This window comes from Malania oleifera, chromosome 8 (assembly GCF_029873635.1).
Source record: "Malania oleifera isolate guangnan ecotype guangnan chromosome 8, ASM2987363v1, whole genome shotgun sequence".
NCBI classification, from domain to species: domain Eukaryota; kingdom Viridiplantae; phylum Streptophyta; class Magnoliopsida; order Santalales; family Ximeniaceae; genus Malania; species Malania oleifera.
In genome coordinates this window covers 106,679,547-106,692,456 of record NC_080424.1, presented here as the reverse complement: position 1 = coordinate 106,692,456, position 12,910 = coordinate 106,679,547, and the positions used below count along the sequence as shown (strand labels likewise).

Genomic DNA, 12,910 nt, shown 5'->3' with positions numbered 1-12,910 from the left:
GACAAAAATTGAAATGAGAAATGTTTTTTACAATTAAACGGACCCTTACCTTCAACAATCACAAAGTATATTGCTCATCATTCTACATATATTCAAAAACTTGTCGAACAATGTCCATAATTTCACAGGGAAGGAGCATTCATAATTGAAAGAATGAATAAATTGACGAGCCTGCAACATTCTGTTGCAAAAGAGTTTTAAACATTATAATTGCATTTCAATAACAATTCAAACCATCTATAACAAAACACGAGTAAAAGCCGGCTCTTCACTGGGAAGGAGGCAAATCTGGTGGCTCATCAGCTGGCCGTGGTGGAGAAGACCCAAAATCAATATTTGGGTAGACGCCGGGTGGTCTCTCTCGGGGTTCGATAGAAAGCAACTGGCTTGAATCTCCCACAACATCAGCCCATCCATAGTGAGGTTCAGCCCTTCCATCAGACATTACATTTATCAAAATCTAACATGCTTTTGTTGTTTCTTTATGAAAGTACAGAGAATTTCTGGGAAAGAGAGAAGATATATTCTTACTCATAATAGGTTTCCTCATCCACAACAATGTCCCAGCTTTCTCCTGTTGTGCTTTTCCCATATTTGTGCACCTTACTGATACGGAGGAGATGTTAGATCCAGAAAAAAAGCATGCGAAACAATTGAATGAAGTTCAATTACAAAAATATCTGAAAGAAGCCTCAGTATCACACATTAACAGATTATACAGTTTAGAAGAGCATACCCATTTCCAAAGTGCTCTTCTCCCCATGTCCTTGACCAACCTAGACATGAAATGAAATAGTTTCTTAGTTGCAGCAAACCCCACAATTACAGACACAAGGATCACAATCACGAGTTAAGATGTGCGTAACTTTAAAATAAACTCTTACTATCTCTCCAAGCAGAAAGTGAGAGAGTAGAAAATAGCTAGAAGTTAACACAAACACATGCACATGGACTCAAAACATATAAGCATGGAGTTTCCTCGGCCGGGCACCTAAGATCACTAACTTGAGAATGCACAATCAAGGCTTATCTTCAGAGGCACCTCAAGATGTAGCGTGCCTAAAACGCCTTGAAATAGCAAGCTCCCAAAAGGTGAACACATAATACAGCAATGCTTCTGCATTTGTGCAAAATGGGCACCTTATGCACTTTCTTTGGTGGAAGCTTATCCATTCGGGGTTTGTCATTTTTTATCTCAGATTTGTTTTTGTAAAACTAGGAGCTGCAAAACTTAAATCGGATGTATATTTGAAAGGTTTACAGAATGCTCTACAATTTAAGTGAGTCTCTGAACTTTTTTGTGTGGTGATCTTTTAGCATGGTTCACTTTTGAACCTAGGAAGCCTGGAATTGGGACCTTGGATTTGGATGTGTGGATTGGATAAAACATAGTGCAAAATTGTATTGAACTTTTTCCAAATCCATGGAAATCCAAATAAAAGTCCCGAAATCCATGCACCCAAACACTACCAGAATGAACTTTACATGCCTACAGAAAGTAGTCCACAAATTGTATTTAGTTTTTCGTTTTTTTTCTTCACATTGTATTTTTAATTTCCCAAATTTCAATATATACATAATTTATTTAAATGTTCTAATATAAAGGGTTGCACTTTAGAGCGTTGAGATTTAGGCCTCACCTCATTAGGGTTAAAATGCCTCCCTTTAAACTTTCATCTTTCAAACTATTGCATCTAACAGTGAGTTCCAAGCCAAAAGCACACAATACACATTATTAAACATCATCAATTGGGAATTTTGCCTTTAAATAAGCACTGAAAATGGACATGTATATCCATGTTTCTGAGTCTGAAAGAAAAACAAGCATGTGCATAAGCATAAGAGTGGCTTAAGTAACTCACTACAAAGGATTCTTAACAAATTGCACCCTGCTGGGAGATCTAAAGGAGCATATCTAAAGCTACAAGTTGAAATGCATGTCATAGAAAATTGCTGCCTGCTGTGTGTGCGCATGCGTACATAGGCGCAAAAGAAAGGAGGTGTGTGCATGCATGTGTGTATTTAACATCCATTGGCAATTTATGGCTCATAACATTTTTTAAAAAATAAAAATAAAAAACATAACACAGGATAAAAAGAGTTAAGACATACGTTCACCACTGGGAGATACATGCCACGTCTCCCCTTGACGCGAACCAATACCAGCAAAGAACTTCTCTTCCCACTTGTCTCCCCATTTGGTTCCTAGTTCAGTCTCAGCCCATTTATCTGTCCTGAGGAATCACCAAAAAAAGGGGAAAAAAATTAAGTTTTTCTTCTCTTCATTCCCCTTCTCAAACTGGAAAGTTCTTATCAGAGAAAAAGGATCAGGGGATATAGGAAAAACTTGGGGCCTGTTTGGTTGGGGAAAACAGTTTTCATTTTCCATTTTCAGATTTTTAAATAATCACAGAAATACCACCTTATTTTCCAGTTTTCTGAACTGTTTTGCACAACATGCTAGTTATTTCTCAATGTATGTCAAGATTAAGAAACCAAATGGATAGAACCATTGGAAATCAATGAAGTAATAAGAGAGGATGATGAGAGAAAACCATTTTAGGACGGATCCTCTTCCATCATAATGCTCTCCCCACTTCTCCCACCATGATTGTTCATTTAGTCTACCATACTTGTGTGCCCCCTTTTCAGTCCAGCCCTTAGCATCATATTTCTCCCACCTGAATTTAGGAGGAAAACCATCAAAACAAAATAATATGTTTTCTTGGGTGTATTGAAATATTTACTCACCATTTCTCATACCACCCAGCATTTTCAGTCCCCGACTTTGCCTGCTTTTGTGCACTCCTCTCTATCCTTGCTATATTACTGCATCATTAAAAGGTCACTTACATCCACTGTAGTAAATTGTTGAGGTTGAAAATTTTCATTTGATTGATTACAATTAAATTTTAGACTATTTAATCATATTAACAGGTAGTCAGTGAGTCAGTGATAAAGACAAGACCTCCACTCATCTTGATGCAAAACTTCTTGCCATGTTTCCCACCATGAATCCCCTTCAGCATTCCTTCCGGATTTCTCCACTCCTATAAAATAAAAACGCTAATTTAGTGTAGGTTGATAAGGCTCATCATAAGAGGACATTTAGCAGAAAAGGTACATGTCCAGAAACATTTGTACACATGCATAAATAGTTGGAAAATAGATAAAAATAAAATTAAAAAATTTTAAAAATTGTTTCCCTAAATGAAGTGCATGTGAAACACATATGAGCATGCACACATAATACAGAAAAGGATTACATACTTCGGAAGCAACCTTTTAGACGGTTATGTGCTCAGGAGATTTGGTGAACGTAACTTGTACAGATTCACATCAAGAATATTCATGCATCAAGAATACACTGAGTGGATTCTATAGGGGATGAATAAATGTTTTGGCGGTAATACATTTTTAACTATGCTTCAGAGGGGCCCAAAGCAGATATGTTTAGAGTCCATGAGCAAGCTGAGCATGGTATCAGCATTAATACCACAAGAAAACCTCAAGGATATAAAATTCAGGCCAAAAGACACTAACCACTCCTCAGGTTTGGCAAAAAGACACTGACCTCTGTTCATATTTCAAAAATCTCACAAATGTCTCCCGACATTTCTAATGTTTCACAAACCCCTCTTGACATATGATTTTTCTAACACTTGCACTCTCCCTCTGGGTTTTTCATGTTACACAATCTCAATTGAGGTCTGCATCTTTTGGTCTAATCTCAGGGAGTACTATGGATTCAAACCTCAAAGGAGGTTCATGTCTTTTTGTTAAACCTTAAGTGAGGTCCATGGAGTTTTTGAAACCTGAGGAAAGGTCTGCATCTTTTCACCAAACCTTAGGAGAGGTCAATGTTTTTGCGAAAATTTAACGTGGTGAAAAATGTTACTTCGTCAAGAAAGGGGTTAATGGACCACATCAAACAGTCAATGAGAGAAATACGAGTGCCAAATAAATGCACAAATAATAAAACATCAAGGAATAGTTCCAAGATATTCAAATTGAAGATGCACAGATGTTAGTGTCACTATCAAAATTGGAGTCTGATTAAAGATGCAAAGTGTTAAAAAAAAAAAAGGCATGGTACAGACCATTGTCAAGGGTTACATTATTTAACTGGTTGTGTCGAGTTAAAATAAATCACCCCTCCTCTCTCTTTTTTTTCCTTCCCAAAATCAAATGAAATTTCTAGCAATGCAGAAAACCAAAGCGTAGGATTTCAGGGTAACATGACATGACTTGGGCTGGTTGCATAATACAGAGCATCATGAATTTATTATCATGCAATAGTATTGTACAACGAAAAGCAAGTAACTGGATCCCTTTGACACAATTTGGAGATCGATTTCAAAGAATAAGGTCAAGGATTTGTTGGGTCGTTATGATGTGTGTTTAGTTTATTTTATAGTAGTCATTAGTATTTGGGTTTTTTTTTTTTTGTAATAGATGTGTCTTTTAAGGATTTATTTGTAATGAACCCCCCCCCCCCCCCAAAAAGCCAAAAACCTGTATCTTCATCTTCATCTTCATCTTCATTCCTCTTTTTCTCCTCTCCTCTTTCTATTTCTTTCCCTATTTTTCCACTGCAAAAACCCTTCCTACTGTTACTGCATCATTTGGTATCAGGGCAAGGTCAATCCACTTCCACACTCCACTGCTGTAACTTCCCAAATTCCATATCAGCCGTTCAATCCAGCTCCATTTCTATCCTGTCTTGCAGAATATTCTCTGTTTCACCACAATCTCCGTTTGTCTATAAACGTTGTTGCATACCAGTATCTTTTAAACAATAAAAGCAGCAGCCAATTCAGAAATTACAGCATCACTGCAGCACAGTTCATGCCAGAACAGCCTAAAGTTAACAGCCATTTCTCCTCTTTCAAAAACCATTTTCCAGGATTATTTCACAAAACCTCCACTACCATTGAAAACAGACATCACTGATCAGCCCCCTTGGCAAAATTCACTTGTCTTTCATACAAGGCATATGATCCCATGTGCTGGAGAGATTCTCCAGCTTCCAGCCCTTCAAAATCCCCAATTTCCTGGCCTTTTCTCCTCAACTAATCACCGCCACTGAAATCTCCACCCTCTGACCTACCTTCGCCCCAAGTTTAATAACTGGAAAGTTGCCACCAAAGATATTAAACAACTCAAAACAATCCTTCATTAAATACAACAAAGGCATCCTGGAGTAATCATCAACAAATGTAACAATGCACCGAACCCACAATTTTCTCATGAAACGACCAGAACCCCAAACATTAGAACAGACGAGTATGAAAGGATTATCTACCCCTTTGTTGATCCAAGAAGCAAAGGGGACATGTGATGTTCTCCCAACTAACAAGACTCACACTCAAGACTAGACACAGAACTGAAGGAAGGAACTAGCTATTTCAATTTGTCCAAGGACAAATGACCAAACCAATAATGGATTTGAAATGGTGTAGCAAAGTATGTGCAGGCAATGGGAGAAGAGAGTAACTCAAAGTAGTAAAGTCCACAAGCCTCACATCCTGCGCCAATTGTCTTTCTCTTCTTCAAATCCTGAACAGCCACAAAATCAAGAAAGAAGGTTACAGACCAATTTAGTGCTTCTGTAAGCTTACTAGTTGACATGAGATTGAAAGAGTAGGATTTACTGTTCCAGTCCCCTTAACTGTAGTTGTGTATCCATCAGCAAGGGTAACTTGAGGTAGATTTTTAAGATACTGAAGGGCAAAAAAAACAAAGTTGGTTCCACAAATCATATGGCCAATAGTAGTAGAGCCAATAATCCAAGGACTAGTGGGAGAGATACCAGATGGCATACAAACTGTAGGATTACCCTTCTGAGTAAAAGATGCAATGTGATGAGATTCTTGTTGGGATGCTTGATACTGTAGGAACGTTCAATGCTCTTCCTTTGAGACAATTATAGTATGTTGTTCACTTGAATAAGTGCCTGACGAGGGACACACACTTTTGGGATTTGAGGAAACCATCCCAACACAAACACAACCTCGATACAGCAGCTGATCAGTAATATACAGTGAACAAAATGCTCTTGGAATTCCAAAAGTAAACTTCTGGACCAACTGAAACAACCACAAGTGAACTTCTGGACCAACTAAAACAACCACAAATGAGTCAACTCACTGATTCAATCACAAACGAGCCATCAACAACCAGACATAGCACTGCCACAGCCCTAACAAATTAGCCTATACACACTGCCACTGCCACAAGGCACCAACCTACCACTTCAATAATTCTGAAGAACTAACAAATTGCCACAAGCTCGAAAAAGGTTGAATCTTACACCAAAAAGCATGACCAACAACTTGATACTATGTTCTGCCAAAAGTCTTATGCCTAAATGTCTTGAGGTTTACGCCTAGCCTCACCGGGGGTAAAACACCTCACCTTTTCTTTTAAAACACTGATTAATAAATATTGTGTGTGTTTAATTCAATTTGCAGTAAGTAGGCTTATGCACAATGGGGGTTGTTTTGCAATATATGTGTTTTTCAGGAGTTCATTTGTAATTTTCTTGTAATTTAGGCTTTCTAATAAATAGGGTGTGAATTCGATGTAAGAGCAGTTTTTTCTGAATCTGAAAGTGGAAGTTAAATGTGATCCCCCACACTTGTATCTTTTTCATCTTCTTTCTTCTTTCTTCTTCCTTCTTCTTCCCCCCTCCTCTTTCTATTTATCTTCCTATCTCCCCTCTGGCAGTACCCCTTACTGCAGTACTGCATCACATAGCTAACCACAAATGTAAATTGGCAAGGAAAAAAAATTATAACACAATCAACCATTCAAAAATGACAAAGCAGTTTTTCAAAAAATTAAATACGCATTATATCATACTCTCTCTCTGCATGATTGCTGCTGAGCAACATCTCATTTTAAGCCAGATGCGGTATGTTATAGAATTTATCAGAACGAATAGCTTGTGTATCAATAAATATCAAACATTTTTTTTAATAAAACTAATCCAGCCTAGTCACCCAAAAGCATAGAAAAAGGCAAGGGAAGCTATTACCTAGCTCTTTGTACCCGGTCCAGTCACTTTTCTCCCACCACTGCCAAGGAGATCAATAAATCCAATTAAATGCATCCACCTGGGATGGTACTTAATGTGGTTATAAAAACAATGTCAATGTATCAGAATTATGATTTATCACAACAGCTAACTAGCTGACATGTAATTCTAGAAGTTACAGTCTGTTGCCTCTTTTGCTGACTCTACCAGCTTTCAAACTTGAAGCTAACAACTCTCCTTCTGAGCCAAGTTTTAAAAAACTATGTCAATATTCTCATTAAAAATACAAGCATCAAACAAGAGAAATAATCTACATGGTTGGATAATGTCGGGTAGGGGTCCCATCCCTACACAGATATAAGGGTGCTTTCCAACACAAGGTAGTCCAAAGGGGAAAAAAATACTGAGTAAATTAGTTATGTGTCAAAGATTCAGTTTCCATACAAATATATGGCTAAACAGTTTAATTATTTATATTCCTAAACTCTCCAAACCCTAAAGCCTCTCCACATGAGGAAAAATGTGTTGCTTGATGATTCCAAAATTTTGTGTACATTTCTTAACTTGAAAAAAAAAAAAAAAAAAGAGGATAAAAAACAATACTGAGAAGCTCTGTAGAAATCTAAACACAAAGATGAAAGCCTAGCAATAAATTTAAATAAAACTCAAAAATAAGTTCCGTAGCAACTGATTGGATTGTAATATTAATGGGGAGAAATAGAGAGATGTCTTGAGCTACAAGATATGTCCTGCTAGTAAGCCCTAATAGTATCGTTATCCTTAATTTCATTGTTCCTTTTGCGCACCATTCATACATTGCTAATATATTAGATGGTTTGAGACCAAGTGCCCTGCAGGTGATAAAACCTGAATAATGATGAAGATGGAAAGAGCATTCGGTATTTTAGTTCAAAAAAGTAGCTACAACATCAGTCAAATTAACCATTGCGACATTGCCAATATGTAACTAAAATATGATGAGAACGTTTTGAATTTATCTGCTGAATATAATCTTAAACATGCATGTATGTGATAATTAAAAAAAAAACCACTTTTTGCTTGGATGTTAGTCACATAACAAATACAAATTGTACCTCTACAATAGCTAGGTATATCTAATCATCAAGTATGTTATCCTTAATTCTCTAAATATTTTCAATACTGAATATCAAGGCAAGGAACTGAGAATGGTTGCAGTGAGATACTTGCAGACATTAATCTTAACCTATCATCTCATTAAGAAATTCTTCTTGAAGATGAAAGAGTGTCAATTAAAGACACTGTTCTTGCTTTATCAATCTTAAAATTATCTAGAGCGCACTCTAAAGTGATTTATAGATCAAATTTGATCGGGTTCTGTAGAAATCAAATTTTCGAATCCTAACAAGTTTATCAGCACTATGTTTGTTATCTTGATTTTTTTTTTTTTTTTTTAAAAAAGGCATCTATAACATAAATTACCTGCTCAATTATTTCAAGGTTGTATTTCATTGTATCTTCATTACATGCATCATGTTGCCTATCTTTTAATCCGATGCATCCAGCAGCACGTTGCAAAAACAATTATTAATCACAAATCCAAAAATGGACAGAACCAAGATCTTTAGAAAAAATTTCAAATTTGCAGGTAATGCCCTAAACTGAAAGGTTTAATATAACTTAACATGAGACAAAGAACATGGAACATCCATCTCAAAGGGTGAAATCAGAAATGGAAAAATTATCACAGTTGGAAGCCAAAGTCAAAAACACTAATGAGGAAAGGGCAAAAAAAGAGAGAAGAAAAAGAAGGGATGATAAACTGGAAAGTCAAGTAGATTAGGTATTAATGAGTTACATTCCAACTCAAAATTTTTATCCAAGTTTGTTTTCCATAAGCATTTCTAAAAATTTACTTCTCTTTCAATGTATTTCATGTATGCCGCTGTCAAAACATATATTAGCAATTCTTATCAAAAACAAATCTAGAAGTAGGGTCATGGAGGTATACTTAGTGAATCCTTGATCATTACTGGTTGACCTTGGAGATCTGTAATCACAGATTTAAGTGAAGCTGCTTAATAAAATAAATCACATAGTCATCAATAACTGAAAATATCTCGAGCAACTGTAATGAAAAGCAATGGGGGTTGCACCAAGAGTTGACCGTTACATGGATTATTCTACAAAAATCTGTTTGATTTAGCATCTCTCCCAAATCAACAATACTAATGCATCCACAAAGCATAGCATAAAATGATTTCATACCGTTTCTTTCCATTCTGAAGTACCATCATCGCACTGACCACCCATTCGTGCCCATCTACATCTGTATCCATTTTCACCTAGGTCCTCCCCACTTTCTCGATACCAAGTACTGCCATCTTCATTAGTGCCAGATTCATTGACATTTTCATTCAACAAGTCGATACCCCAATCCTTCTCATTTGCAATTCCAGTATCTACAATTTATTTAAAAATGAAAACAATGAACATAATGCATTATTAGAAACAACATCAGATGCCACACATGCTCTCTCAATTCTAGCATAGCTGGAATTCATTAAAAAAAAATTATTATTATTATTATTATTATTATTTATTTTCAGAATTAGTTAGAAAAACTAGACAACTAAGGTGCAAATAAAAACATAAAGTGAGACCAACTGTAGATTACCTCTTTTTGGTGGAGTGTCACGGGACTGTGGACCAGAATTCCTCGGTGTACAGCGAGGATAAAATTTCTTTTCTTGTTTAGAAACAAAATGAGACCTGTAGTGTTCAAAAAACAAAGCAACAACATTTCAAACATGAGAACAGTGCCTTCAATATCAGAATGTAGCAGGGGAAACAACCATCATTTATAAGAATTAAAGGGATTTTGTCTATTCCATCTAGATTAGTGAAACTATCCTAGAAGCAAAACCGTTAAAAAGGGACCTACGAACAGCAACAAACCTACAATTGGCAGCTGGCTTTTCTATTTATCTAGTAGACCAATGTTAGAGTCAGAAATTCTTTCTCATTTCTACTTTCCTCGGAAATTTCAATTATGAACTCTCAATCGCATACAAAGATACGTATGATTGTTCTATTTAATGAAATGGAATGGAGTTGATCTTTATAATTTTATACTTTTTCCATATAATATATCATTCCACTCCACTCATAATCTGTTCCATTCCAGTGCAAACAAAACATTGGGTTAGTACTTGCAGGTTTAACTAATGGTTCATTCTCTCTTTACATTTCACAAATTTTTTTTCACAAAGAAATTTTTTCAATTCAGAAACATTTACAGCCATAGAGAAGTAAAGATCCAATTTTACAATAAGCGTACTTCAACAGCAATCAACTAAGACTTATGAAGATGTGCTGAAGGCAAATTATGCTACGCCTGAAGTTACTGAACAACAGGACAAGCTCAAGAGTTAGGATCAAACTCTTGGTACATGTCTAGAAGCATACCAACCAATCACGACCACTTATATGATTTACAAAATATCTATTCCCTCCATGAATTAACTAAAACATACTGAAATGTCAATAATCAGGCAGTTCTTCGCATAAAAGACTTGTAAAAAGCTAATAAAATAAGCAAAAACCGGAATTACACAATTGACAAACTGGAAAACTCTTAAAAAGTTAAGAAATTGCTTTGGAGGTGAACTTACCTACTCGCAAGTTCACGGTTCAACTCCATAATGCTTTTCTTTAGCATATATTTCCTAAATAGACTTGTGCAGCCAATAAAACAAGCTAAGATCCAAATTACACACTAGGCACGCCTTCAAACCTCTGAAAGCAACGAAATTGTTCCAGAGGTGAACTAACTAACCTAGTCGCAAGTTCACAGTCTAATTCCACAATGCTTTTCTTCGATCAATTGACAATTTTTAACGCCATCAATTGAAGATGAACTAGCGAAACTCAAAGATCCGTCACGCAAACGCATAAAAAAAAGGTGGAGATGAGAAAAGAGGATGTACTGAGGTGAAGCGAAGGGCATTGCGGGGACGGCCTGGATTCGGACCCGGTGAGGGCTCTTCTTGGAGTCGAAGCGCCAATCTTCGGGCTTCTCGGGGCTCTTGCCGGCGCCGGCAGCCAGGCGAATGGGAACGACGGGGTCGGAGCAGCAGCATCCGATGCGGCGGAGCCTGAGCTTCCTGGAAGCCTTCCTCAGGTCGAGTCCGCGGCGACGGCGCAGGAGAAGAGGAGAGTGGTCATCGAGCCTTCCGAAGGGAGTGGCGGAGGCGATGCCTCGGGGACTGGCGGCCATTATCTTAGGAGAACGCCATCAGGAAGAAACCCTAGGGCAAGGAAGGAAGGAAGCCTGGTGAGGCTTGGAGGCAGAGACTGCGAGCACTGTGGAATGATCGAAGTGGAAGAGTGAGGGAGAGAGAGCGGAGAGAGAGAGAGTGATGGGTTGTGAATTGTGATGATATAAGAGGGAGGAGGGTGAAATGGGCTTGGAGGTGGAGATGGGCCAATAGGATTTAGGGAGGGAAATCGTGCGAATCTACGCTTGACGGCGAGGAGTGAGAGAGAGAGAGACCATACACGTGAGCAGGATGGGCCCACTTGTGTTTTCAGCTGCATCCGTTGCGTCTCTCCGGCCCTGCCACGTTTTCGAAACATGAGCCCCACTTTTTAATTTTTTTAATTACATTTTAATTTTTTAATTATATAAATAAATAAATAAATCCAATTTGTTAAGAAATTCTAAGAGGAAATACTTCCAACTTCCCCTAAGATTTATCAAAAAAGACGTAATCTTTTCAAAAACTTTAAAAATATGAGGAACTTTTTTTGAGATTCATGACGAATTTGATATTGTTTTCAAATTTGATATTAAGTCGGTACGAAGTTTGGTGAAATCGTATATTTTTTTTTTAATTTTAAAAATTCTACGAACCATTTTGATATTTGGTAGAAAGATGTAGATTTCTCCAAAATTTCTCAAACTTCTCTCGACATTTGAATTTATATGTGTCTACCGCTTTTAGTATTAATTCCTTGTCAAATATAAGGGAAGTTTGTGTCTTTTTTTTCAAATTTTTAAAAGAAATTTATGAGATTTTAAAAATATATAAATAAATAAAAAGGTCTTCGTCTTTTGTCAAATATTAAGGAAGATTTTGTGAAAAATTTAAAGCTCATGTTTTTGTCAAGCCTTAGAAATAAAAAGTGTATTTTGCCCTAAATTTTATTATTTGATTTGAGGACCCTCTCCATTTAAATCTTCATTGCATTCATTTTTTTTTTTATCTCATTTCATTCCACAAACCAAACACGCTATAAGGATGTCATTTAGCTCATCTAATCATATGCTTTGACCACACCAAACCCGAGTTATAAGTTAGAAATACTTAGACAGTATTTTTTAAACATATTTTACAATCCAAGGATCATGGAGTATAATTTTAATGTCTGAATTTATTAAAGCGGTGCAAGGCTAACACCATTTTGTGAACCTTGTTATAAAGTATACATTTCACTTTTCTAACTTTAAATTAGAATGTAACATTTTTATAATTGATGAGATGCAAATCTTAAGTTTTGTGAAGTCTTTCTTGTAAATGACTACCTTAGTCAAGTCTCGCCCCTTTAAGTTAGATAGAGAACTTATCCTCAAAACTTAAGTATTAAAAATATAGAGTAAAAATAAATTTATACTGGTTTGGGACTACTCACAAAGGCAATGTGGGACTGGACACACACCAACACTCCCCCTCGAACCCATGGCAAGGAAAATAAGGAGAGGAGGAGTCAAACCCACAAAGGAGCCAAGCAGCCCAAGACCTAACTCTGATACCAAGTTATAAGAGAACTTATTCTCAAAACCTAAGTGTTAATGAGAGAGAGTTAAGAAAATCTTATACTGGTTTGGGA

At 36.6% G+C, this 12,910-nt stretch overlaps 1 protein-coding gene across 1 annotated transcript; it reads right to left on the bottom strand.

The window, feature by feature from the left end:
- Positions 1-50: 50 nt before the first annotated feature.
- LOC131162186 (protein EARLY STARVATION 1, chloroplastic) lies at positions 51-11,541 on the bottom strand. Its single transcript, XM_058118388.1, has 11 exons — positions 11,008-11,541; positions 9,696-9,790; positions 9,287-9,480; positions 7,040-7,079; positions 2,969-3,050; positions 2,752-2,829; positions 2,556-2,681; positions 2,113-2,234; positions 737-776; positions 532-606; positions 51-431 (listed from the first exon to the last, which is right to left on the bottom strand). Exons 1-11 carry the CDS (start codon positions 11,295-11,297, stop codon positions 269-271), a joined length of 1,305 nt encoding a protein of 434 aa, XP_057974371.1. The 5' UTR covers positions 11,298-11,541; the 3' UTR covers positions 51-268.
- Positions 11,542-12,910: the final 1,369 nt, after the last annotated feature.